Source organism: Rhinolophus sinicus, linkage group LG06 (assembly GCF_036562045.2).
Source record: "Rhinolophus sinicus isolate RSC01 linkage group LG06, ASM3656204v1, whole genome shotgun sequence".
NCBI lineage: Eukaryota > Metazoa > Chordata > Mammalia > Chiroptera > Rhinolophidae > Rhinolophus > Rhinolophus sinicus.
The window spans coordinates 143,822,660-143,848,855 of NC_133756.1; the positions used below are offsets into that span (position 1 = coordinate 143,822,660).

Here is a 26,196-nt window from a genome sequence, read left to right on the forward strand (position 1 = left end):
CTGAAAATAATATCGACTAAGGTGTTTCCTCACCAAAAGGATTCATTCGAGAAAAAAAGAAAAGGTCTCAACCCATTGCATGCAGACGTGACAAGCCACATGCACACGCTGTACTGCATGCCAAGATAAATAAGTATATATGGAAAGGGACAGGAAGTCAAGGAGAGGGACAGTTAACAACCGTGGCACTTTACTGTAAGCATAGAGTTCTCCTGTTGGATGACATAGAGTGCAAGAACTCCCATAAGTCCTAGCTCCTCACACAGACCCATGTTCATTGAAAGTCTCAGGCATAAAATTTATCAGTTCAAAGGATTACAGATGCTTGCTCTATCCAGTGGGCACCATAAAGCTCAAGCCCAGGGTCCTGATTGTGTTCATGTGTGCAGAAGACATGGCCTGAATTTTTTCTAAATACCCGTAGCCCTTGGTGCTGAGTTATGATACACCATAAGTATCCAAAATTTTAAATATTCCCTAATCCAGTAACTCTACTTCTAGGAATTTAACCTAAGGCTAAATCCATGGTTACATGCAAAGTTTTAATCACAAGTATACTTATTTCAGCTTTGTTTCTATAGTAAGATATTGGAAAAACACCTCAAGTAGTAGACTGTTAAATACAGGCTGAAAACTCCATATGGCAGAATGCTGTGAAATCATTTAAAGTCATGCCTTATAAATACATATATTTGTTGACAGACATTTATTTATAATGTTGTATAAGAAAGAAGGTTTCAAAATATATATAATATAACCTCATTTTATAAAAAAATATATAGAGATATATGAGGGCTGACAATTAAGTTCACAAACTCATTCTAGGAAAAGTGCTACATACCTCACTGCTGAATATCACTACAGTCACCTTCCAAGTATTCCCCTTGGGGAGCTATGTACCAATGCCAGTGCTTAGTCCACCTTTCAAAGCAATTTGGGAACTCTTTTTCTGGAATGGCCATCAGAGCTGTTGTCATATTATCCTTGATGTCCTGACTGTCATCAAAATGTCTTCCTTTCAATATTTCCTTTATCTTTGGGTAAAGAAAGAAGTCATTGGGGACCAGATCAAGTGAGTAGGGAGGGTGTTCCAATACAGTTATTTGTTTACTGGCTAAAAACTCCCCCACAGACAGTGCCGTGTGAGCTGGTGCATTGTCGTGATGCAAGAGCCATGAATTGTTGGCGAAAAGTTCAGGTCATCTAACTTTTTCACGCAGCCTTTTCAGCACTTCCAAGTAGTAAACTTGGTTAACTGTTTTGTCCAGCTGGTACAAATTCATAATGAATAATCCCTTTGATAAAAAAAAAGGTTAGCAACATTATGCAACAAGTTCAAGAACTTAATTGTCAGACCTCATATACACATAGGTATGTATGTTTATGTTCTGGTTATAAAATCATGGCCCAGATGTCTCAGTCTGAGAGAGCATTTATGTAAACAAAAGTAATTTTAAAATACTTCTCCTCCTTTACCGGTTGCCCGGTAACTCTTTTAAAATTCTCATTTATTATTCAAGAAAAAAGAAACACCACAGGAACACACTTGAAGGAAATTACAACCCTGCTGGGAACCCCAAGTATCCTCTCCCATAATTCCTCTCCCATTTTCTTTTTATAGCTGCTTCTGCACCTCTCTCCAAAATCCCCACCAAAAAATCCTGTGGCCCACACCCCTTCCGCTTCTTTGCCCTCCCCCACTTCCTATTCTCCATCACAGAAGCCGGAGAATCTGTGTGGCAAACGGTGGACCCTCAGAAGAGGAAGAGGGGAAAACTGACACTCCCCAAACCAGCATTCTCTGCAGTGGCTTGGGGTGTGGTGTGGAACTAGCGGGTAGTGTGTTGGCAATGCTCCAGAATTCCTAATATTCATCCTATTTCACATGCATAGAAAACATCTGGAAGGACATGCACGATGGTCAAAATGTTAACAGTTATTTCTGGCTGTAGGATTAGAGAGGATTTTAATTTTCTTCCTTTTGCTTATCTGTGTTTTCTAATTTTCTGTCGTGAACAGACTATTCCCTGATTAATTTTTTAGAATTTTTATTGAAGTATATCTTTATTAGTTTATAAGAATAGTTTTTAAAATAATAGCTCCTCAGTGCTTCTCAGGCATGTGCACTTGGAGAAACAAGTCTGGATAGTAAACTCAAGTTAAGGAGGTTTAAAAATATATTCTCTGTCCCAGATATGGCCCCCAACATTGTACCCAACCCAACCATCAGCCAACACTGGGAATTTATTCTTTGCTCCTGTCTCTCCTTTTTTGTGGGGGGGCGGGGAAAGCAAAAGGTATTTTCAGAAATGTGCAAGTTACAGAGAAGGAATTGGGGCAAGTTAAGCCAATAGGCATGATATGCCTTATCTGGAAAATGGGTACAACCATACAGCTCTCAGGGATGGGTAAGATAATACATGTGGAAAACCCAGCACAGGGCTGGCACATCACAGGTCCTCAAATAGATTTAAATACCTGCTAGGTTCTTCCACTTAATAATTACTGGCTTCAGCTTAGGGGTAGGCCCTGGATTGGAGGCTGTGGATATAACGATAAGACACTCACCCAGCACTAAAGGAGCTCCCAGTCTTTGGGAGGAGGCAAATAACAATAATAATGATAGCAGCTAATATTTATTAAATGCTTATTGCCTGACACTCTTCTAAGCACTATATTTGCATATTGATGCGTTTCATCCTTATAGTGATCTATGAGGTAGATTGTCTCAATAATTATTTTATAGTGTGTTTCCCTGGTCACAGAATTCTGTTCCTCCCTCTGTCAGAGCCCATATCTGTAATATGGTAACGGATCTGTTTATATATATAGTGAGTAAGAGCTTGGGTGTTGGAATCAGACTCCCTGGGTTCAAATCACGGCACCACTAATTCTGGGCAACATATTTGATCTTTCAATGCCTCAATTTCTTCATCTGTAAAATGAGAGTAATTCTAGTTTTTACCTCATAGGTTATTGTAAGGAAAAGAGTGAATATGTATAAAACATTCAAACAGTGTCTGGCACATGGCTGCTAATAAATGTTAGCTGTTATTACTGCTGCTGTTGTTATCTGAGTCCTACAGATTGGGAGCTCCTTGAGCGCTGGGTTACTAACCTATTAATCACTGTGTCCACAACTCCCAACCCAGGGCCTGGCACAGGAGTGACATCAGTAATTATCTGTTAAGTCAAAGAACAAACTTAGTAGTGCTCACATGTTTCAAGATGGGGAGGGAGATAATGGGGGTGGGGGGAGGAATTGCTCCAGAAGTAGACATCAGATTCCCTCAAGAATGATGACAGTAGAGGAATCTGGGCCCCTCTAGAACAGAGAGAGTCAAAGAAACAGTAAATGTGGAAACCAGCAGGGACTTCGCAGACCATAGTTCAACTCTCCCACTTTACAGATGGGGAGCCTGAGACTTAGGGAGTTCATCGACTTAACCTTGGTCTTGTAGCTCATTAGCATTGGAGGAAATTTGTTAGAGAAAGTGGGCCCTTTATCTTAAATTCAAATTCCACCCCATTGGCAATTGGACAGAATTGTTTATTTTGGTTCAGTTTCACAAAGCTTTATTGAATGCCAAATGCCACGTGCTAAGCTCATGAAAGACAGAGATGAGGTGAGCTCAAGGAGCGTCCAGACTTGGGCAAGATAGACATTGAATAAGCAAATCAAGTGTGATGAGGGATCAGCCTTGGGGACAATGGTAGCTCATCTTGTTTTCATTTAGAGATCTCGAGAAACTGAAAAACCAAGTGAGAACAATGGGAAAACAGTTCTTTAAATCAAACCTTTTGAGGTGATACCTGGGTTATGACTCTGGGCCCTCCAGTAAAGGGAGCCTCCCTCCCCCCATGCAAAGTGGAAACTCGAGGGGAGGAAGAGGAGGTTAATTTTCATTGGGGCGTTATGGGGTAGATGCAGCGGGATCCTGGAGAAAGTGTCTCCACCTCCCCAACAAAGGTAATATGTCCCCACCCACCTTACTCAGAAAACCCCCAACCCAGCACAGCCACATTCCAGGGCTCCTGGGAGAGTAGGAGAGTAGGCAGTTATTGCTAAGAACTATACGTTGGTCTTGCTTAAGCAAAAATTATAGATTCACATAATAAAGATCCACCAGTATGACCGAAATGCATGGCATAGCTCAAGAGCGGGAAAAATCATAGCTCACCCCCATGCCATCAATCTTCCACCTGCGAAGAGTTTAGCATTAAGCATCTGTTATTTATTAGGGAGACTGGGGATGTAGGAGGAAAGGCAATGCGTGGGTAGCAACGAGCACTGATGAGGCAACGTAGTGCAGCAGGTCGCACAGGGGACAGGAACTGGGAGAGCTAGGCTCTGCCGCTGTCACCTCTGGGTGACTTTAGCTAAGTCGGGCCGCTCGGGCCTCAACCTCCTCATCTGTGAAATGGGCTTGAATTAAATGGCCTCCTAAAGTCCCCTCAGGCTCTGAGATTCAGTTCAGAATGTTCTGTGCATTGTGAAGAAAATATTTTTCAGAAGCTGCATTCACTACCCTAGGAGGTATCAGCAGGCCTTCAGGAAGCACATTTCCCTAAAGAACCCCAATGTAGAGGAGCCCCAGTTCATCCCCCAGCCAGTTCGCAGGCATGCATCCAGGCATGAAATGTCTTTGAGTTCTTGTTTATTATTGTGAAGGTAACTTTCCATTCTACTCCATAATCTATCCTTGCTTGTGTTAATATAAAAATAGTGCCCTAAATCACTTACTGTAGAGATGTTTGTTGATAAATCTAGGCTTGCAAGTTGCCAGAGAATCTTGTTTTTTGACCTTGAAGTATAGCCAAGCCCTAACTCTGATAACAGGAAATGTCTCGTTTCTTTTCTGTGCTTTCTGTATTTTTTATTTCTTCTCTGATGAGCAAATGTTTAAAATATGGAAAATAACAAAGTTCTGACCTTCCATGTATAGCTATTCAGGAGGGAAGGACTTCCCGTATGAAAGTGTTTTCTGATGATGTTTCCTTGCTGTGCTTATTCTTATCATTAGCGTGCTTTATCCATAGACATTACATGAGAAATAAGTGCAGTTGAATGAATCGAAGTAATAACGGCAATTATGACAATGACAGCAGCTACTGTGATTGTGTTTTTACCATGTGCTACTGTTCTAAACTCTTTACATGTATCATCGTATTTAATCCTTGTAAAAACCCTTGGAGGCAGGTCTTATTATTATTATCGTCATTTTACAGACAAGGAAACTGAAACATCGAAAAGTGAGGTAACATTCCTGGAACTCCTTTTCCGCCCTGGCTTTTAACTTCTCGCACACATTTTTGACCTGACTTTGCTCTGGTGTTCGCCCTGCGCAGCAGCTGCGTGGCTGTGTCACCTTAGCAGTCCCTTATCGTTGACTTTTGCCCTGAGCCTTCTCTGCCACTGTTCTGTGGGAGGTCTGTGGGAGCCCATTTCGCCCACCTGGCACCTGCACAGATCTCAGAATGCAAGGAGGTCCCTGGGGCAAGCCTGGTGTAACAGGGGGCTAGAGCTGGTGCAGAAAACTTTGTTACACAATCCTGAATGCATTCTACATGGTTCCTCGGAGGTTCCCCAGGATAAACCACAGTGCTCACAGCAACCACTAATTTAGTCCCCGCCTTTGATTGGCTTTTCTTCCTTCCCCAGCTTACTCATCCTAAGCCCCCACTGCTATTCTCTAGAATTATTTTCCAAAATAAATTATCTGTATATAAACATATGTCTCAGACTCTATTGGGGGGAGGGGCTAAGCTAAGAAATTGCCCAATGTCACATAGCTGTTAAATTGTGGAACCCAGGTAGGAGACTATTCACTCTATGTAAAATAATAAGAAGCGCCCAGAACCAGGATAGAAATACATAGATCTTTTTTAAATGGGTGTATGTGTATGGAGGAGGAGTGTACACACACTCAGATAAGCTTGGGAGTGGAATAAGTGCACCAAATGTTGATGGATTTTAAAAATGTTTTCCTCTTGTTTATCTGGATTTTCTAATTTGTGACAATGTGTTTCCGTGGGCCGCACCCACACACCCCCACTTTTATCTGAGGTTTCGCTTTCCACAGTTTCTGTTACTTGAGGTCAGTTGCGGTCCAAAAATATTAAATGGAAGATTCCAGGAATAAACAATTGATAAGTTTTAAATTGCATGCCATTCTGAGTAACGTGATGAAATCTCTCACCATCCCGGTCTGTCCCCTGTCAGGATGTGAATCGTCCCTTTGTCGAGTGTTTCCAAGCTACGTACCGTGTTCCCCCAAAAATAAGACCTAGCCGGGCAATCAGCTCTAATGTGTCTTTTGGAGCAAAAATTAATATAAGACCTGGTATATTATATTATATTATATTATATTATATTATATTATATTATATTATATTATATTATATTATATTATATTATATTATATTATATTATATTATATTATATTATATTATATTATATTATATTATATTATACCTGGTATTATATTATACTATATAAGACCCGGTCTTATTTAACTATAATATAAGACCGGGTCTTATATTAATTTTTGCTCTAAAAGATGCATTAGAGCTGATTGTCCGGCTAGGTCTTATTTTCGGGGAAACACAGTATGCTCCCCACCCATTAGTCACTTAGCAGCCATCTAGTTTATCACATTGGTTATTAGTGAGACGGAGAGAGACTACATTCCCATAACTTATAGTATATTGTTATAATTGTTCTATTTATTATTAGCTATTGTTGTTAATCTCTTACTGTGCCTAATTTATAAATTAAATTTTATCATAGATATATATGTATAGGAAAAAACATAGTATATATAGAGTTTGGTACTGTCTGCAATTTCAGGCATCCACTGGGGGTCTTTTACATATCTCCTCCAGATAAGGGGGGATTCCTATGTCACAGATAGAGAGCAGGGTGGGAAGCTGATCTGTGCCAATTTGTCCTTGCAGAACTCTTAAGTTCTTTTAGCAGACAATGGTAGCCACAGGCATTACTTGAAGTAATCGCAGATTAACTACTCTCCCAAAACCTCACCATGACGTTAGTACAAAAGAAAGTCTTGGACCAAAATCTGCCATGAAGACTTACAAACTAAGCATTCATTAGCAAGCAAGCATCAAGACACTCCGTGCAGCCTGCTTTGGAAGCTGGTGAAGTCCCAGCTCTCTGCCCAATTAAATACTGCAGCTACTCTCTAAATGGAAGGTCCATGGGAGGAGGGCAGGAGAATGTTCTAGATAGTGGGCCTCAAACTTGAAACTGGTGGGCTTGTTAAGGCACAGACTGCTGGGCCCTGCCCTCAGCTTCTGATTTAGTGTGCACCACACCTTGCGATCAGTGAGCTAGAGGCCAGGTTTTGTTACTATTTCTGAAACTGGCATCAGGCAACGAACAATTCTCTAACCCATTGCTGGACCATTTAGAGTTAGTCTAGAATCCAGAACGCCAACTTTTGGGGTGTGGACTACAAAACGGCTCTAGATTCTTTTACCTAAAAGGCATAAGAGCAGAGAATGTTTCTAAAAGGTTTTCCAGAATACCGTTAACGTCGGCAATGGAAAGGCATTTCTCATGGTCACTAGGCTAACTAGCAAGGCCTATGGCATTGCTTGAACTATAGATTACTGAAGTACACAGGGACAGCTGGAGTGTGGCCTTACTGCTAGAAAGCCAGGTGACTCTCCTGTCGTGTGAACGCCTGGATAGGACACCGAGGATATAACTTCAATTCGCACATATGCCTAATATCACCTCTCTGAGCTGAATACTTTAGAGTACACTACATTCATGGGAAGAAGCAAAGTTAATTAACAAATCAATGGGCATTTGTTTGATCCCACAGACGGAGCCTGAAATCATAGAGGAAACCAACGTTGACAGAGTTAATGAGCCCCGAGGCTACGCCAGGTCGAGGCAGGTGAAAGGCCACTCGGAGACCTCCACGCTGAGCTCCCAGCCCTCCATCGATGAGGTCAGGCAACAGATGCACATGCTGCTGGAGGAGGCCTTCAGCCTGGCGTCCGCGGGGCATGCCGGCCAGAGCCGGCACCAGGAGGCCTACGGCTCAACACAGCACCTGCCCTACTCGGAGGTGGTGACCAGCGCTCCTGGGACCATGACGCGGCCCAGGGCTGGGGTGCAGTGGGTGCCAACCTACCGCCCAGAAATGTACCAGTACAGTCTGCCCCGGCCGGTAAGTCGCACGTCTCACCTGCCTGCCATCATTAGGTCAGTCTTGCCCGGGGTGTTCCAACAAGCGTCTCAGAGTGGGGACTTCTAGTGATGGGTCACCTTGGGATTTGGAGATGAACTTTGCTAGGCTCTCATTTCATCCTCCACGCTAAGCCTTTTAATCCTGGGCAAAGGCACACAGGAGGCACTTATGTCCAACTGTAACACATTTTAGGATGAATTTCCTCTCCTCTTACCCCTCCTGTGAAGGGCTGACCTCATTCTGCATGCACTGGTGGTTTCATACATTTCCAACTGTGAGGACCCGTTTTAAATGTCAAAACACATTGCAGAGCTGCATGTTAGGGGTCCACGTAGCCTGGTGGTTCTGAGCAGAAGCTCTGGAGGCAGGTGGCTTGACTTTGAATCACAGCTCTACTACTCACTAGCTTTGTCACCTGGGGATGTTACTAAAATTCTCTGTAGGTGAAATCAACAAATAAGAAAAATAACTTACTTCTTATGGTTGTTGTAAAGCTTAAACACGTTAATATACGTGAGGTACTAGAAAAATGCCAGGCACACAGTAAATGCCATAGAAGTATTAGTCATGATTATTTCATTTAGTGGTAACTACACTTCAGTATCTTAGAAAGGATCCAATAAATAAAAGCTTCCATAATTTAAACGATTTTAATTAGTTTGCATTTCGTTCATCACCGTAGGATCTACATATCTTTTTAAAAAGTAGACTTAGTTTTATAAGCCATAGACCACAATAGACATGCTTTCTGCATGTATAGATTCCACCTTTGTAATATTTCATGGCCTATCCCAAGGGTTATTGATTAATAGAGCTTTATAAATTGTCATTGTGATATATAATTACATAATAAAAGCTAACATTTATTGAGCATTTCACTGTTGCTAGGTACTGATCTAGGTGTCACGTGTGTTAACTCATTTATTTAGTCCTGACTGCAAGCCTCTGAGACAGGTACTAGTTTTATCCCCATTCTACAGATAAGGAAACTGAGGTTACAGAGCTTGTTCAAGTCACACAACCAGGAAGGGGCAGAATCAGGACCCAAGGCCAGGCATTCTGGCACCAGAGCTCATATTCTTAACCAGCATGCCATTCTGCCTTATGCTGTGTTACACTGTCTCTCCATCCATATTATTTCTTTCATTTGCAGTAGATTATTTGGGACACCGATGGGCTTGTGGAGTCTTGTGATAACATCAAGCCCCCCCCCCCCCGCGGGGCCCCCTCAAAGTACACACTGCACACTATATTGGCACGTTAAAAATTTCTGTTATGCTATGTAACTACATAGCCTGCACACTATTGTAATTTCCTGGCTGTTCTCCTTTGATCCAGATTCTCCTCCCCACCCCCAGGTCACTGAGATGTCTTCCCTTGGCACTGCTCCTAATCCCCTCTGTCTCTCTCTCTCTCTCTCTGTCAGTGCCCTCTCTTTGAATGTCATTCTCTAACCTAACCGTTCCCTCTTGATGAAGCTTTAGCAGGATAGACTGAAGTTCATTTCGAACTGAACCTCTAGGGCAAGGGTGGCTGTGCTTGGGTCAGGTCATCTCCAGTGCAGAGACTTGTCTTTAGGTTGGCAGGTACAGAATTTCTATGTTGTTCATTCACTCTAGGGTGATCAGATCTCAGGACTCTGACTCATGCTGATTAAGCTCGCAACTGCTTTCTTATTATTAATTCTAACTCACAAGCCCGCAGTGAGCAGCCAGATGACCATGTGGGCCAGAAACTTGCTTGCTGATCAACAAGTAAAACCAGTTTGGGGAAAAGAAAACATTGTCAGAATTGGTTGGTCTTGAAGTCACCTTTCTCAGTCTGTGATCTGCAAACCCAGGGAGTATAGTCAATAAAGGAAATAGGGTAAACACGGGGCATCTTTTTTGAATCCCATTTTCTGAAATATGGGTAGAATAATGCAAAATTCTTAATATAATTTTTAAGGTAAAATAGACGAATTTGGGGTAATACCCAGAACTCAGGAATATGACTTTGCCTCTGCTCTGAGGGAACTTCGCTGGATACATTCAAAAAGCACTGCCTTCCAGAAGAGTGTCGGCAACTCTGGGCCACCACTGGCCACGCTCCCATCAGTCTAGAGTCCAAACATCCTTTTTTCAGAAAGAGAAAAATTCTCTGAGTCTTACAAATCTGTCACCTTAAAATACTTTCCCATGACAATCATATTACAGTTTCCACAATTACGTTATTTTACTAATTGTCCATTAAATGGTGCCCACCTTTATGGGGCAAGAAGGGATTTTATGAGATTTAGAAAACGCCCTAATCTTATCACATTTATACATACCATGAAAGTGTCTGTCCCTTGGGAAAAGTTGCCTGAATGCATTCTATATTGATTTGCACTGACTTCAATTTCATTGATTCGTCCTTCCTGATCTTCAAACATTGATCGTGTCCCTGGATTTTCCCTCAGCCCAGAGTAGAATGGCACTCGCCAGCTGAATGACCTTGGCCAGTGACGACTACTCTGAGCCTCAGATTCCTCAACCATAAAATAAATGGTGGTGATAAGAGGGATGCAATGAGGATGAAATGTGTGTAAAATGCTTAGCACAGTCCTGGCACCTGGTAAGCACTCAATACTGGTTTGCTGATATTCATTAGAGTTCTTTGTATGGTGCCTAGCAAATCAAATTACTCGATAAATGATAGTCATTATCATAAAAATATTCCCTCCTTTTCATTGGATTCTACTACCATGTTTCCCTGAAAAATAGAACCTAACCGGAAAATAAGCCCTAGCATGATTTTTCAGGATGACATCCCTTGAACATAAGCCCTAATGTGTCTTTTGGAGCAAAAATTAATATAAGACCCGGGCTTATTTTCAGGGAAACACGGTAGTTATATCCCTTTTTCCTGACAGTTCCGAGACTACATCATCTCCCCTTCCTACTCCATGAAATTCCTTTAAGAGCATGCTCTGGGTGCCCCAACTTAAGAGTCCCAGAGAAACTGCACTTGAGTTTAAAGGTGACTCTCAAAAACACCTGGACCCCTCTGGCTGGAGGCCAGGTTCTGGGGATCCATAAAGAGATCTGAATTTCAGAGAGAAAAATGTAAACAACCAGGATGGGTCTTCCAACCAATGCCAGGCAAGAAGATGCCACAACCCACATCCGTTATGCCTCGATTTAACGAAACCAGCTAAATATTTCATTATGGGGCATATGAAAACTTAGATGGTTGTGTTTGTTATAATTTGGGGTTGGCACTTGTGCCAAGAAGGACAAAAACATCAGCATGATATACTTTAAAAATGAAGCCTCCAAAAAAGTAGAAAAGGCTTGAGAAATAACACACCAGAGAGATCGGCCATTTAACCAGAACAATATCAAAGGCAGTTCTTTTGTTATTAAGGTTTCATGTTTTTGCCAACAACACATGTGGCCACTATTTTCATGAAAGGAGAAAATAGCTAACAATACACAGTAGAAATGATGGTTCTTAACCCAAGTTCTTGCCAAGCCCCGTTGTGCTATGATAATGAGGAAATCAATAGAAAAGGTGGCGATTCAGAATGATAACTGTGATTACTTTCTGGCTTCCCGAAAGGCAGCGCTTTGAGCTCTGCTGCAGGATAATTGGAAGCTGGTGGTTTTAAACACACTAGGCCAGGCTGATGGCATTTATTTATATCATGGAAAAGCTTACTGCTGGCAGCTTAGGGTTTCTGCACTGCATTTTAGGAGACTCTTGATCATATGTTGTCTCTTGATTCTGTGAAAAAACTGGGCTTGACACCTAATGACCAATCACATTTTGCTAGCTGCCATAATGGGTCTGCGCCAAGAAGAATGAAAACATCCTACAGCCTTCCTGTTGGTGTCAGAAGAGGGGATTGCGAAAAGGGCAGCATCTTCCCCACTAGAGGCTTTACAGACGGAACAGTAATAATAAGAACAAGAACAACAACAGCTGCCATCTATTGAGCTCCCACTAAGCTACGTGTTGTGTAGACATTACCTCTTTTCATCTAACCACCACTCTATGAGGTCAATAATATTATCCCTGCATACTCAATGAGGAAACTGAGGCTTCGAGAAGTAAAGAAACTCAACCAAGGTTACACAGCTATAACAGGGCAGAACTGGGGTTAGAACCTAGAGCTGACTGACTTCAAAGGCCACACACTCTGTCCACCCCTCTGGCCGGGTGAGCCATAGGACTGTCCTCCAGGCTCTGATGAGAACGCGAATGTGAAAAATTTCAGAGTGTCATCTTCTCGTAAGGAAGCTTACCCGGTTTGAGAGCATTTTGTCCATTCCCATCGTAGTCCCTTGGAAGGGAGACATCTCTATTAGGATGAAATTGAGAATTTTATATTACTGTTTCCTCCTCTCCCCTCCAAAACAAAACAAAAAGACCCTTCCCTACACCTGTGTTGATGAGCTATGCAGACATGTCTCATCACACAACTCATCTCACCACCACAACTCTCGGGTCCAAGAACTGTTACATTTCTCGTGTTTCTCCAAATTAAATTGGAATGTGTCTGAGCTCCCATCTGTCCACTGTCCATTATTCTTGGCCCCCCTCCACCTCTGGTTACACCAAAGTCATTGGCAGTGTGATGAAGTTGGATCCCTGGGAGAGTGTGTCTACCCAGGCACTATTGATGGGGCCTTGTCCAACTCTCAGGAGCCACTGAAGGGCCATCACTCTGTCCCACCTGGACCAGCCTGGGCATGGGATCTCTGTCCTCTGACTGCCCTGAGAAATCCCTTTTGAAAACCAACTGAGTACCCAACGCCTGGCAAATGCACACCTCTCTAAACTTAGAAATATCATTCGCGTGAGTAAAAACCATAGTTTACACAGGAAGTCTGCATGGGAAGGGAGAGAAGGAGCAGGAAAGAAAGCGTAGAGAATACTCATCTCAGCCCACAAACTCAGGTGTGAAAGACATGTAACTTTCTGTATTTTTATGTAATCTCCACATGCCAGAAGCTCAGTCTCAGTCAATTCAGGGTTTCCCTCCCTATTCCTGGGGTAAGCTAATTTGGGGTAGCGGGACCTGCATGGTGCAAAGCGTTGTGAGGTGGCAGGGAGAAGGCTTCAATATTTGGTCCCAGGTTGTCCTCATCTCACTACTCTGGTTTGTGTTCCTAGGAAGTCCTTGTTTCCATCTAGTCTCCAGGTATTAACGCAGGTAGAGCACAGCTGGATCCTGGATCCTGGTCCTCCTGCTAACAAGCTCTCTCCAGACTTCTCCCTCCCTTCCTCCCATGTGTGAATGCATTCTCTCTCTCTCTCTCTCTCTCTCTCTCTCTCTCTCTCCCTCCCTCCCTCCCTGTCTCTCTCTGTCTCTCTCTCTGTCTCTGTCTCTCTCTCTGTCTCTCTGTCTCTCTCTCTCTCTGTCTCTCTGTCTCTCTCTCTCTCTCTGTCTCTCTGTCTCTCTCTCAACTCTGGGGGTGGTGGGGGAATTCTGTGCTGATTCTGGGTTTTCCTAAAAGTGGTTACAGGTCCCTTATCCTTCAGATTCCCAAAATTGTTATAGTATTTATAGCCTCTTCTCCCTCTCCTGCTTCCCCTTCTCTTTCCCCAGAGCGAGGCAGGACACAAATCCCCTTCTCCAGACCCATCAGCATCTAAACTCTCCTGCTTCCTTCCAACTCTCCTCTCCTTCCTATCTGAAGGGTGTTTACCTAATCTAGGGGCAGAGTAGTCTAAATGTACCCCACTTCTTCCAAATCTCTTGTTTTGGCAGCAACCTTAGGCTTTAAATGCTTTAGGACTTAGGTTTTTGATAGAATCCTAAACTCTTGCAATTCAATAGCTCTGGCTTTTGAAACTCTAATAAGAACTGGCTCTTGGGCCATCTTCAGTGGCTGTGGACTTCCTTCTCTGGGCCAGGGTGGGATGCCCTCACTGCCTGGGGCAGGGGAAGGGGCCTGGATTCAAGGAACTGTGGGGTGGGGGGAGTCTTGGTTACTGAAATTACTACCTAAAATATTATCCTGTCTCCGGAAGAAGAGAATATCACTATCGAGTTATCGAGTAACTACTGTGTGCCAGGTATTACATTAACATGTAAAATGAGTCTTTCAAACAGCCTTTGAAATGGGGGTATGATCATCACCAAATGAGAAAGCAGACACAGAAGGTCAGTTGCTCGAGGTCAAGCAGCTGGTGAGGCTCAAAGCCAGGACTCAACTCTAGTTTTGTCTGACTCCGAACCCATGCCCTTTGCACTGCACCACCCTCAGCTCAGAATTGCGAGACAGTGCCCTTAACTGGTTGTGTGATTTTGGACAAGTCAGTTTACCTCTCTGGGCTTCAGTATCCCCCTCTGTTAAGGTAAGGTGTGTGATCTCAGTGTTTCCTGCTCTTTCCATCCTGAATCTTCTATGATTCCTGAGACCTTGGAAGTCATCTGATCTCCTCTGTAGTTTCCTTTGTACCAGGAAAAATCTTCCAGAGAAGGGAACTCCTTTGGTACTTGTCAAGAGTTCAACACTTTTAATCAGTTCTTTTGGTGAACTGCTATATGACAGACACAGGCATAGAAAGCTTTTTCTGGGCTGGAAAACTATATTAACTAGAGAATAAGCCTTTCAAGAACCAGGGATAAAAATAGGTTGTCTGTCTCCTCTACAGAATATCGTGAGAGGCCAGAAGAGAGAAGAGGGGCTATAAACCCCTTTCTCTATTTTGGGAAAGGCATGTCCTTACTCGTTGATTTATAGATAATAATGAAATGCAAAGCTGGAAGGATATCCAGGACAATGATTTTCAAATTCTCTGCAAAACCTTAGGGTTCAGGGAAGTTTCCAGTGTGTCATCATGCAGATCAGTAAAGGGCCAAATTCACCAGGACACCCAACCACCACCACCACCACCACCACCACTGCCTTAGTTCATAAAAGAAAAAAATGAGGTACAGAGAGACTGAATGACATGTCCACAGAAAATGTATGGTTGAATCAAGATGAGAGGCTGGGTCTCCTAACTCCTGGTTCACTCAACATTAATTCAGCAAATAGTATTTAGTCCATTAGGTGCAAAGCACTTAGCTTGGTAAGGTCGGAGTACCAGGATGAGATAGACTATGTTGCCAAACCCCAAGGAGCTTAGGATCTACTGGAGCTTCAGATTTTGATTCCCTGAATACTACTTTAGCAGACACAGTTTCCTGATGCCCCCCCAAAAAAAAGGAAATGCAACATGGTAATGTAACTTTCCATATTGATTTCATCAGTAACTCTAGATCTGGGCAAATGTTTTCTTTCACTCTTGTTCTGGAAAGTTAGTATTGCTGATACACTTGTAGGTGGACAATTGTTTTCTTTGAGCACTTTGCATTCCATGGTCTTCTAAATGCTGTTAAGAAGTCATCTGTCAGTCTAATTGTAATCCCTTTATGGATGACATGCCTTTCTCTGGCTGCTGTTAAGATCTCTTTGCCTTTGGTATTTTGTCATTTTACTACAATATATCTATTTATCCTGCGTGGGATACATTGTACTTCCTGAAATGATTAATTTATTGATTTTATTAATTCAGGAAAGTTCTTAGTCATTGCTTCTTCAAATATTGCCTCTCTTCCTTTTTCTAACTTCTCTCCTTTAGGGTTTTCATTAGCTGGATATTAGGCCTTATTTCATCTTCTTTTACTTTTTTATATTTTATATAAAATATAAATTATATTTTCTGTCTCCTTGTATCCTTGAGTTTCATTCTTAGTCATTTCCTCAATTCTCTTTTCTAGTTTATTGATTTTTATCTTCATCTGTGATGAATCTATGACTTAATTCCCCCATGTTGAGAGTTTGATTTCAGTAATTACATTTCACTTCTAAAAGTTCTATTTGTTCTTTTTCAAATCTGCCAGGTTATTCCTGGTAGTATCTCTGTCTGGCCCATTGTTTTCTTTTAAAAAGTTTCTTGCATTGTTATAATCTGTTTTGTATCTGGAATTTTCAAACTCTAAAGTCCTTAAAAGTTGTTTATTGTTTGTTTTTTCTGCTGACTTTCACTTACATTTTCTGGTGTGTTTTCCAGTCTTTGATTAAGAACTCCTGTTTGCTTCACCTTAATTTGTGCTAATCCTGAGAACCTAGTTTAGAGACACCTTTCTCCCAAAATGACTTACAGTTGCTTCTGCCTGAGCCTGGGAGCACACCAACCTTCCACCCTGGAAGGGACCAAGGATAGCCCCCTTCCAGGTTGGCTGTGAGTGTTTGAGGTTCACCTGCCTCACCTTGCCCTGTCCCAAAGCTTAATCTCTTAATTGATTGTCAATATGACGTTTGTCATCTAGGCAACCCAACCTTTCCTATTTGCTTAATACTCACTATTTCCATCTCTGGTTTCAGCTCATGGTTTTATTGTAATTTGCTGAGGAGTGTTTGTGTGGGAGCCAGGAGAGGGTAGAGTCCTTGATATTCCTTTGCATCTTACAATTAATTCCTTTGGTTCATTAAAAGGTATGTTTTACCCAGGATCTAGTTGCTATTTAGTGGGTTAGCCCTTACAAATGTGTAGTCTGCCATAATGCTAGAGGGAGAAGACTCATTCCATTTAAAGAATCCTATTTATGGATTCCTTCTACTGTTTCTTTTTGTCCTAATGCCTTCAGGTTTAACATCTTGTCATCCTGTTCCTCGAGAGATCTGGCAGGTCATGACACCTACAGAAAAAAAATGAATGAGAAGCACAAGTTAAGCTTTGTTTTCTCAGAGAGCATTTCTAGATTTTTCTCTTGCTAAAGAAAGCTGTGTGGCCTGGCTCTCTGATCCTATCACTGACCGTTGTCCTTTTATCCCCTCAAGTGTAGATTAAAGTCTTCACTTTTGTGATAGTTCCAATGCTGTAGCTTTGAATAGTGCTTTATAGGTTGCAAAATATGTACACATACACTGACTTGCCTGATCTTCGCAGCACCCCTCTAAGCAAGGCATCCTTCCCCCATTTCTGAAGAAGACACTGAGGCCCAGAGAGGTCACCTGACAACTTGCTTAGGGACACAAAGTCTATTCATCATCAAACTAGCCCCTCCACCCATAACTCCTGACTCCAAACCCATTGCTTTCCCGCACAAAATCTGCTTTCCATAAGTGAGAAAGTAAAATGCAATCAGTGGTTCATTCCTTCATCTAATATTCATTGATCATCTGTGATATACCAGGCACTGTTCCAGGCACAAGGATTTAGCTGACAACAAAGTCCCTGCCCTCATTCCAGTCTAGCTCATGACAGATAATAAATAAATAAGCGACGATAATAGCACACCAAGGAGAAGGAGCAGCATGTACAGAAGCACAGGCGGGAAAGAACTTGGCATAGTCAACTGCCAAGAACACCTTGGCAAAGAACAACTGAAGGACTCTGTGATTACAGTGGCCCAAGCAGGGGGTGGCCAGTTAGCTCAGTTGGTTAGAGCGCGGTGCTAACAATACCAAGGTTGCCGGTTTGATCCCACCATGGGCCAGTGTGAGCTGCACCCAGTGGCCCAAGCAAAGGGGAAAGTGGTAGGAGATGAGACAGAAGAGGGGCTGGGGAACATGCTAAGGAAGATCTAAGGAAAAGCTTGAGGAAGGAAGGAAAGCCTGACCCTCGGAAGTTTGCTTCCCTTTTAAATAAGAAGAACCCGTGTGTTGCTCAGTTCTGGGTTTTGACAGATCTGCCTCTCTTTGCTTGTGTCATTCACAGGCCTACAGGTTTTCCCAGCTTCCTGAAATGGTCATGGGCTCTCCCCCACCACCTGTACCTCCTCGGACTGGCCCTGTGGCAGTTGCTTCTCTCAGGCGGTAACACATTCTTTGCTTTGTTTTGTTTGGAATATTTGGAAAGGGTTTGGTCCTGTGGACCCTGACCTGACAGACTTCCTTCATGCCCTGCCCATCACCTGTACAGATAGCCATGTGCCTCGAGCACCCCGAGTACCAGGAAGGAAGTAGGGGCCATAGAAGGCTGACCTACTTTCTTGTCATTTTAAATAGAAAGTCCTGTAGAACCCACAGTTAAAACCCAACCTCAAGCGCCCCATATCCTGAAAGCCCCATCTTTGACCTTGAGCATCCAAACATTACTCCAGCTTGGGCCACTGCAATGGCTGCCTCAAGTGTGGCCACCTCCTGCCATGTGTGTGCATCCAAAAGTCCCTTCGGGGTGGTGTCCAAGAGGCCAGCATATCGGGGCCCCCAACTCTTGACTTCAAGAGAGATAGGCTGAGAACACAGGAACTCAGATACGTCTACCATGTTTCCCCCAAAATAAGACCTAACCGGAAAATAAGCCCTAGCATGATTTTTCAGGATGACATCCCCTGAACATAAGCCCTAATGCATCTTTTGAAACAAAAATTAATATAAGACCCGGTCTTATTTTTGGGGAAACACAGTATTGTGAAGCACATGTCCAGTATTCTCTTTGCTCTGTAATAATATAAAAAGCAGATGTTTTTAATAAAGGTAGACAAGAAGCAGAAAGGCCATGAGTGCTGGGAAAGAGTCGTCATGCCCAGGGCTGGGAGAAACAACTGGCCCTCCCCCAACACGCTAGTCCACCCTGTCTGTGGACCACCGTCTTGAATTTGGTGAAAACAGTGAAGAAAAATGACTTCCCTCAGAAGCAATCCTGCCCTTATTTCCAGTGGTTTAGAATGCAGAGCTGTGTGTGGACAGCACGGCTGGGTGCCAGCCGAGTTCAGGGTAAGGTGGGAACAGCAGACCAGGGTTCCATCTAACCTGCCAGTAACCTGCTGTGTAACTCCCGACAAGTTGCTTCACCTATCTGGTCCCTGGTTCCTTATCTGTAAATGATCTCAAAGCCTGTGGGATTCCTCACAGGTGGCCAAGTGTATGGCACAGAACCCAGGAATTCTCCTGGGAAGGGCTTCCTGAAGGAGTAGCAGTGCTGGGAACAGCACGTGGGAAGCCAGGACTGTGGGAGTGAGCAGACTGGGAAGAGGAGGGAGGGATTCAGAAAGGGAGACCCCACACTGCTGGGCCTCCAGCACCCACCCTGATTTACAGTCAAATCATCACAGCCTCTGTGTTTAGCCCTCCCTGGGGAATAGCACAGGGCTTCTCAGTTACTGCTGAGGGCTCCGGTTGGGAGGAGCTTAATGGCCGCCATTTGTGGTAGACTTGCCAAAGGCCAGCATCCATTTCATTTCTTCTCTCCACCACCAGTCTCCTCCCATGTCCTGCCACACTGCCTGCCATCCTTGCCAACTATCAGCAGGGCACTGCCCTCTATACAAACCCAAAGAATTCAACCAGGGAGGAACCTTCAGAATAGGGTCATCCACCCCTTTTGGTTTACAGACAAGGAAACTGAGGCTCAAAGAAGGGAGGAGCAGGTACCCAGACCTCTGCCTCCATACCGGGCTCCCTTGCTGTGGCTCTGTTTGCTCCTAAGTGACAGTGACAGCCTCTTGCTCCTCTGCTCAGAGGGGGGTCCTGTGAGCTGGCTGCCTGCTACCTGCTCTAGCGGTCTTTGCCTTCCTGCCATTTTAATTGTAGGGGAGGCTGGAGTCCCTCTGTGAAAAGGAAGACAGAGTCTGTGGCTAAAGCACCTCTCATAATAAGGGCAGAGGCCCGTGCCCGCTGAGTTCAGGCTGCCCTCTAATTATGCAGCTCTCTGAGCACTAAGTGGAAACAGGATCTGTTCAATGGGCCGGATTCTCTGCTTGCCTGTCGGACCAAAACCAGTGTTGTCTCATTCAGAATACCCTGGAAGTGCTGGTGCTAGGTTGCTGCCCCTGGAGTTTCCCAGAGTCTTGGGCTCCTTTCTTTCTGCCAGTAGCAGCAGGGAACGTGGTCCTCCCAGCCCTCCCGTCACCCGTCCTGGTGTCCGGATGGGGGTCGCTCCCTTCCCCCACTCCAGACAAAGCTTTCTCATTGGCTGCCAATGATGTCATCACCTCCCGGGTCTACCATCCCCTGCTAATACCAAGCGCTAATTGCTTGGCTTATTTTTATATGGAAATTGAGTGTTTTACTCCCAGAGACACAGGAGTCACCCTCAGGGGAGCAGTGACCTTGAATATATCTAAAAATGATTCCAGCTCGGGCGCCAAGATGGCTATTACGGGTCTGGACGTGTTGCCCCCGCCCGTGTTATTTGGGGGCAAATCCAGGCCTGAGGACCCCACCATAATGGGGCTGGAGGCCCTGCGGCTCCCGAGGTAACTGCCCGGCGGCTGCGGTCCAGGTAGGCGGCTGACGGAGTCCCTCTGCCCGCCCAGGTCCACCTCGGACGTCGGCAGCAAGACCAGGATGGCGGAGTCCGCCCCGGAGCCGGCCCAGCTGCACGACAGCGCCTCCTTCGCGCAGGTGTCCAGAGGCCCCGTGTCCGTGGCGCAGTTGGATCAGTCGGCTTTAAATTACTCAGGTGGGCAAGAGGCTGCAAGGAGCCCACGGCGCACCCCAGCCCCAAATCCGCACTCTGCCTTCTACCTGCCGTCTGCGGGACCTGCTGCATTTCTGGATCCCCTCGTGCCTTCCGCAGGCCTGGCTAGAAGAGCTACTACCGATTTTATTAAAAAGATCTGAAATCTGACAAAATATTCAGATGTGTTACAGTCAGAGTATAGGTTAACATTTTGCCAGACTTTGGGTTTTTGTTTTTTTTTGTTTTTGTTTTTTAAATTATTATATATATTTTAAAGCATTACGGATACAGCTACCCACCCCCATCCCATTTCTCTTCTCCCCAGAGGTAATCACAATCCTTAATCTTAGGTGTTAACCTTTTGCTACATATGTATGTGTATACAACAGTATATATTAAAGCTTTATATATTTTATATCTATATAAGTGGTATCAAGCTATACATTTCCTTTTGTACTTTGTTTTCTTGACTCAACATTGCTTTCAAGTTTTCTCCCAGTTACTACATACATATAGATCTAATTCATTCATTTAAACTGCCAGATGGTATTCTACTGTGTGACATACCACAGTTTATCCTTTCCCCCAGTGAGGGACATATTGATTGTTTCCAATTTTTTGTTATTGCACACGATACTGAAATGAACATGGAGGTCCTGTACATGCCCTAAATGGTTTTTCAGTTCATTCAAACCGTATCTTTCAGGCTAAAACTGCAAGCACCCAGTAGCCAACACTTATTAAAAGCAATCACTGTGTCCAGAAGTTTCACCAATGGAATCCATTCTTCTTGGTTTCTTGTCTCAGCTCTTTAAAAATATCCATCCTCCTGGGAGGAAAACACCTGGACACAAAGGTGTCATTTCCTCTTGCCAGTAGGCCTGCGGTGTTGGGATGGATGTGCGGGATCTGGTGAGGGCTCAGTGAGGGGAATTGAGCTATCATTTCGCTAGAAAGCCATGTCTGAGTCACAGCAGGTGAGCAGGGCTGGGCTACAGATGGAGGTCTGCTGCCATTACCCCTTTTCCCAATGCTAGAGTCCTCCCCTGTTTCCCAGCTTCCCCCAGCTTGTGCAAATGTCAGCCCAGTGGTGAGGCGCTAACCTAATCTCCCCCATCCATCTCCTCCATGCCAGGTAATACAGTGCCGGCAGTGTTTGCCATCCCAGCTGCCAACAGACCCGGCTTCACCGGCTACTTCATCCCGACACCTCCCTCATCCTACAGGAACCAGGCCTGGATGTCCTATGCAGGAGAGAATGAGCTCCCGAGCCAGTGGGCCGATTCGGTGAGACCCTTGCTGATTCGCACACAACTTTACCTGTTTACACTCAGGGAGAAAATGGGTGAGAGGTTGAGACTGAGTGTTTTGTTATCTCAGCCCCTCTTCCACCAACTAGGTGGCTAAAGCCAAGCATTTTGGAGGAGACAGTGTGATAAGGTTCAGGATGTCCTTTGACAGAGGAACTTGAGACCTGCCTTCTAGTCTAGTTTCCTCCTCTTTTTAGCAGGGCCACCTTAATCAAATGCACCTTTATAATAATTACCATTTTGGGGGTATTTTCTATGTGCCAGACACCCTGTTAGAGATTTTATTTATATGATCTTATTTAATCTTCCCAGCAGTCCTATCAGATAGGTATTATTATTCCCATGATGCATCCCATTTTGCAGATGAGGAAACTGAGGCCTAATCTAAAGCCACAAAACTTTCGTAAGGTGCTAAGGCTAGAATTCAAACCTGCATCTGTCTGGCTCCAAAGTCTTTTTAAAGTTGTTTCTTTTAACTTTAAAATTCCGTAAAAATTTTTTAGACAAAATACCAGAAAATGAAGTATTAGAAACTCAAGACTGAATTATTTTGCAAGTATCTCCTAAGGCTTCTGCCTGACTTCCAGCCAATGACTGTCTCGTCATCATCCCCTGGTTTCTTCCATCATTATAGCTAGAAGTATATGGCTCCTATATACAGTGGACCTGGCCCAGCCTGGATCAAAGAGGGGCAGCAACCAGATGAACCTAGATATTCATACCCAAACCTGCCTTTTAGTCACCTGTCAAGGGCTGCTAAGTGAAAAAAAAAAAAAATCCAAACAAACAAAAATAGCACATTGATGGCCCCTTAGTGGGTTGCCTGTGTGAAATCATCCATCATGGATAACAAAGGCAGGCTGTATCTCCAGGCTGAACCTCAAGGCCCCTAGTACTATATGCATTTTAGGGTTTGGTCTCAACATTTGAAATTCATCCTAGATTTAGGAAACACATTGACGCCCAAGGCCTGGGTCATCTTTTCCCTTTGTCCAAACTTTTGGGGCCCGTACTTTTACCTCTACAGGTTCAACTCAACCGCAGTGTTGAGATCCATTCTTACTGTAGTAATGCCCCTTCTAAATGCTCATCATCAGGGGTGAAGTTATTCTGCATATATTAATTTTCCTGATGATCAAAATATACCCCCTTAATTTCTAAAATATTTTAAAAATATATGCCATCTTGCATTTTTAAAATTCTAGAATGAATTATATCCTTCCCCCCTTCTTCTTTAAAATAGGAGCATAATTCAGTTTATCTTTAGCAAATGACTCAGCATTATTATGCCTCACTATAGTAAAATGACATTTGTAAGATGGTCTCTCATGATTTGTAGGACTATTGTCCCCCTCAAATATCTCCAAAGTCCCATAATTTTTGGAGTTGTTACAGTGGTTCAACACTTCTATTCACTGGATTCTACTTATATTTAAAAAGTGGTCAGGTAGATTCAAATGTAGACTCAGGTATATTCCAACCAGCATATCCAGTGAGTACAAATTACCTATTTTCTAAACAAACTGACTCCAGGTTCTGTATCTGTACCATGGTACGTGGCCTCCATTTTCTTCCAAATCTCTTTCCTTGTCTTCGGTCCCTTCCTGCTTCCGGTATCAGACGTGTCCTATGACTTTAGCCCTTTCCTAACCTGAGGCCCCTCTCTCCTTTCCCACCATTCTCTGCAGGTCCCCCTCCCAGGGTACATCGAGGCTTACCCCCGGTCACGTTACCAGCAGAACTCTCCCTCCAGGCTCCCTCGCCAGTACAGCCAGCCAGCCAGCATGCACCCCAGCTTGGAGCAGGCCCCAGTGCCCTCCACAGCAGCATCCCAGCATTTTCTTTTAAAGATTCATATTCATATTGGAGGAAAATCAGTGCTATCGATGAGATGACTGTACCTATCAATAGTCCTGATGCTTTTTTCCCCCATTAATTAAACAAAGGCCAAGAAAGAGAAGATGAGAGGGAATGGTCGATTTGTGTTGACAGGTTTTTAAAAAGGTGTTATTTTGGAACTGAAGTACCCTGCAAGTTGGGATCTAACCGAAAGAGAAGCAGTGCTAAGAGCTTTTAGAAACCTACAAAAGAAAAACAGTTATTGGTGGAGTTTTTGTTTGTTTGTTTGTTTTTTGGGGATATTTTTTCTTTCTTTTTCTTTTTTTTTCGCCCTGCAATGAAGATGGCCTGAGAATGAAGCATCTCTCTTTTTTGGATTAATAGATACATTGACTTTTACAAGAAAAGCTCTGTCTCTTCAACAATGATGTCCAGCCTCTGCAGCTGAGTTATACAAAAGGAACTAGCAATTAACGCCTGCTACAAGCAGGAATAGTGGATCCACCTTTTCCTTAGGCTGCACTCTCTGTTTATAGAAGCTTCTGAATGTAGGAAATCTGTTGATTTACATTGAAATGTAAATAACGTTTTAAAAAGTGTATGGAGTTAGCCAGTCCTCTCCCTTCCCAGCCCCTGTAGTTAATGGGCGCTGGAGGACATTTGCTGAAATGGCAGGTCTGCTGACCTTGTGAAGGTGAGGTTGCAAATCACCCTCCCTGCCATGGCCAGTCAGCTTCCAGAGCTCTGGGTGGACACCGTCTTGGAGCCCTGAGGCACTGGCCATAGACGGTCAGTGCCAAGCAAAACAGCTGCTGACTGGGAGCCTAGGGGAGGAAACACGCTGGTTCCCTCACCAACTTAGGGAGCCATGCACGATGTTGGGGATTCACTTGGTATCTGTTGGAGAACGAGGTTCTGTCCTGTCTTCACCCAAGATCCATCTGGCTTCAGCTATATCCATTCCTTCTGAGCCCATCTCTCCATTCTCCTCATGAGTTTCTTTGGTCTTTACTGAGAGAAGGTGGAAATTTAAAAGTTGAGAGAAAAGTAGGAATGGAACTGATTAGAATGGGAGATTCAAACTGTCAAAGCACAGACTTTTCAAAGAAGCTGTTTTTATTTCCCAATGGCAAATTGCCCTTTCTGGAATGTTCTAGAGATGATGTATCATGGAATCCCCAAATAAGTCTCTTGTTCAGATGATATTAGGTAGTGTCCTTTTGGTATGCTGGTTGATCTTTCATAGTGGTAGTTTTTTGTTACTTAAAACGAAATCAGCTATAAATAAAATGTATTTTTGTAATTTCCATGTGTATATACAGTATATTTCTACCAATGGTCAGTTGTTGTAATCCAAAACCTAAATCAGCTTGCAAAACACTGGACAGTGCAAGATTTTATCGACAGATTAACGCAATGCCTAAGTCTATCCAAATTGGTATTCAATGCACTTGAATGAACAAAGAGCCAAAGAAACTCAGCCTTTTCATGCAAATGGTATGAGTCTGATAAAGTCAGCTACATTGTCCCGCCTTATCAATAATATTAATATTTCATCAGTGCAATGACATCAACTCAGTACTTTGTCTACTTGGTAAATACCTAGAAATACTGTTATGTGAAAATGAAGTTTTAAGAACTTAGTGTAATTAAAATACATGCACATGCTTCCAAGGCAGTGTCTGAGCTGTGGATGTGCCAGTAATTTACAGAGAATGAGCCTACGGTTTGCAGAGGTATGGCTCCAGATGGCTAAGAGGTTGGAGAGAAAAATCATTGCAGTCTTTACAGAACCCCACGAAATACTAAGTTAGTCAACTGAGACAACTAAAAATACAGCATGCTAAATCAGACGCTCCCCTAAACTAGACACCACAGTTTAAGAAAAGTATATGGGTGGAAAACTTTAAGTTGAAAGAAGTCCCTCTGTTCATGTGTTCCCACCAATGGGGAGACAGCCGCCATTGTTTGATTTTCTGTGACTAAGATGTAGTCCCATCTCTGAAGTCTCTTGAACTCATGGAGATGACAGATACCTGGACCACTGGTTCTGTGAAAAGGCAGATGGTCCAAAGTGCCTCATGGAAGTACAAATAGAGTCTCATGAGAAGCCAGAGGCTTTGTATTCCTCATGACCCTCCAGATAGTTGAAGAAGCCACAAAGACCTTGGTGACCTTGGAGAAGGAAGTGAAAGTCCAGAGACGTGAAGTGACCTGCCTGAGGATTCCAGCCCAAGCCTGCTGATTCATGATCCAACTTGCTTTCCATTTCACCATGCTGCCTGCACGCTTGTCTATGATGCATTTCTTGAACTCTGCTAGGAACTTTAAAAAGTAGACAAGGGTCATATAAGAGATTCCCTATGTTCTTGTGAAGACAAAAGATGACTGAATATGTAAAGAACTTCAGATAAAGTGTATAGAGAACAATGCATTTGTGGCATAATAAACATTTT

The 26,196-nt window shown here is 43.5% G+C and overlaps 1 protein-coding gene across 1 annotated transcript in view; it reads left to right on the plus strand.

Annotated features, from left to right (window-relative positions):
• The window catches only part of KIAA1549L (KIAA1549 like), a 251,388-nt gene extending 227,592 nt beyond the window's left edge, over nucleotides 1-23,796 (plus strand). The window contains exons 18-22 of the mRNA XM_074337085.1: nucleotides 7,851-8,201; nucleotides 17,904-18,001; nucleotides 20,446-20,591; nucleotides 21,727-21,878; nucleotides 23,590-23,796. Coding sequence (XP_074193186.1) covers nucleotides 7,851-8,201; nucleotides 17,904-18,001; nucleotides 20,446-20,591; nucleotides 21,727-21,878; nucleotides 23,590-23,796 — 954 coding nt within the window. The remainder of the gene's footprint in view (nucleotides 1-7,850; nucleotides 8,202-17,903; nucleotides 18,002-20,445; nucleotides 20,592-21,726; nucleotides 21,879-23,589) is intronic.
• The last annotated feature ends 2,400 nt before the right edge of the window (nucleotides 23,797-26,196 follow it).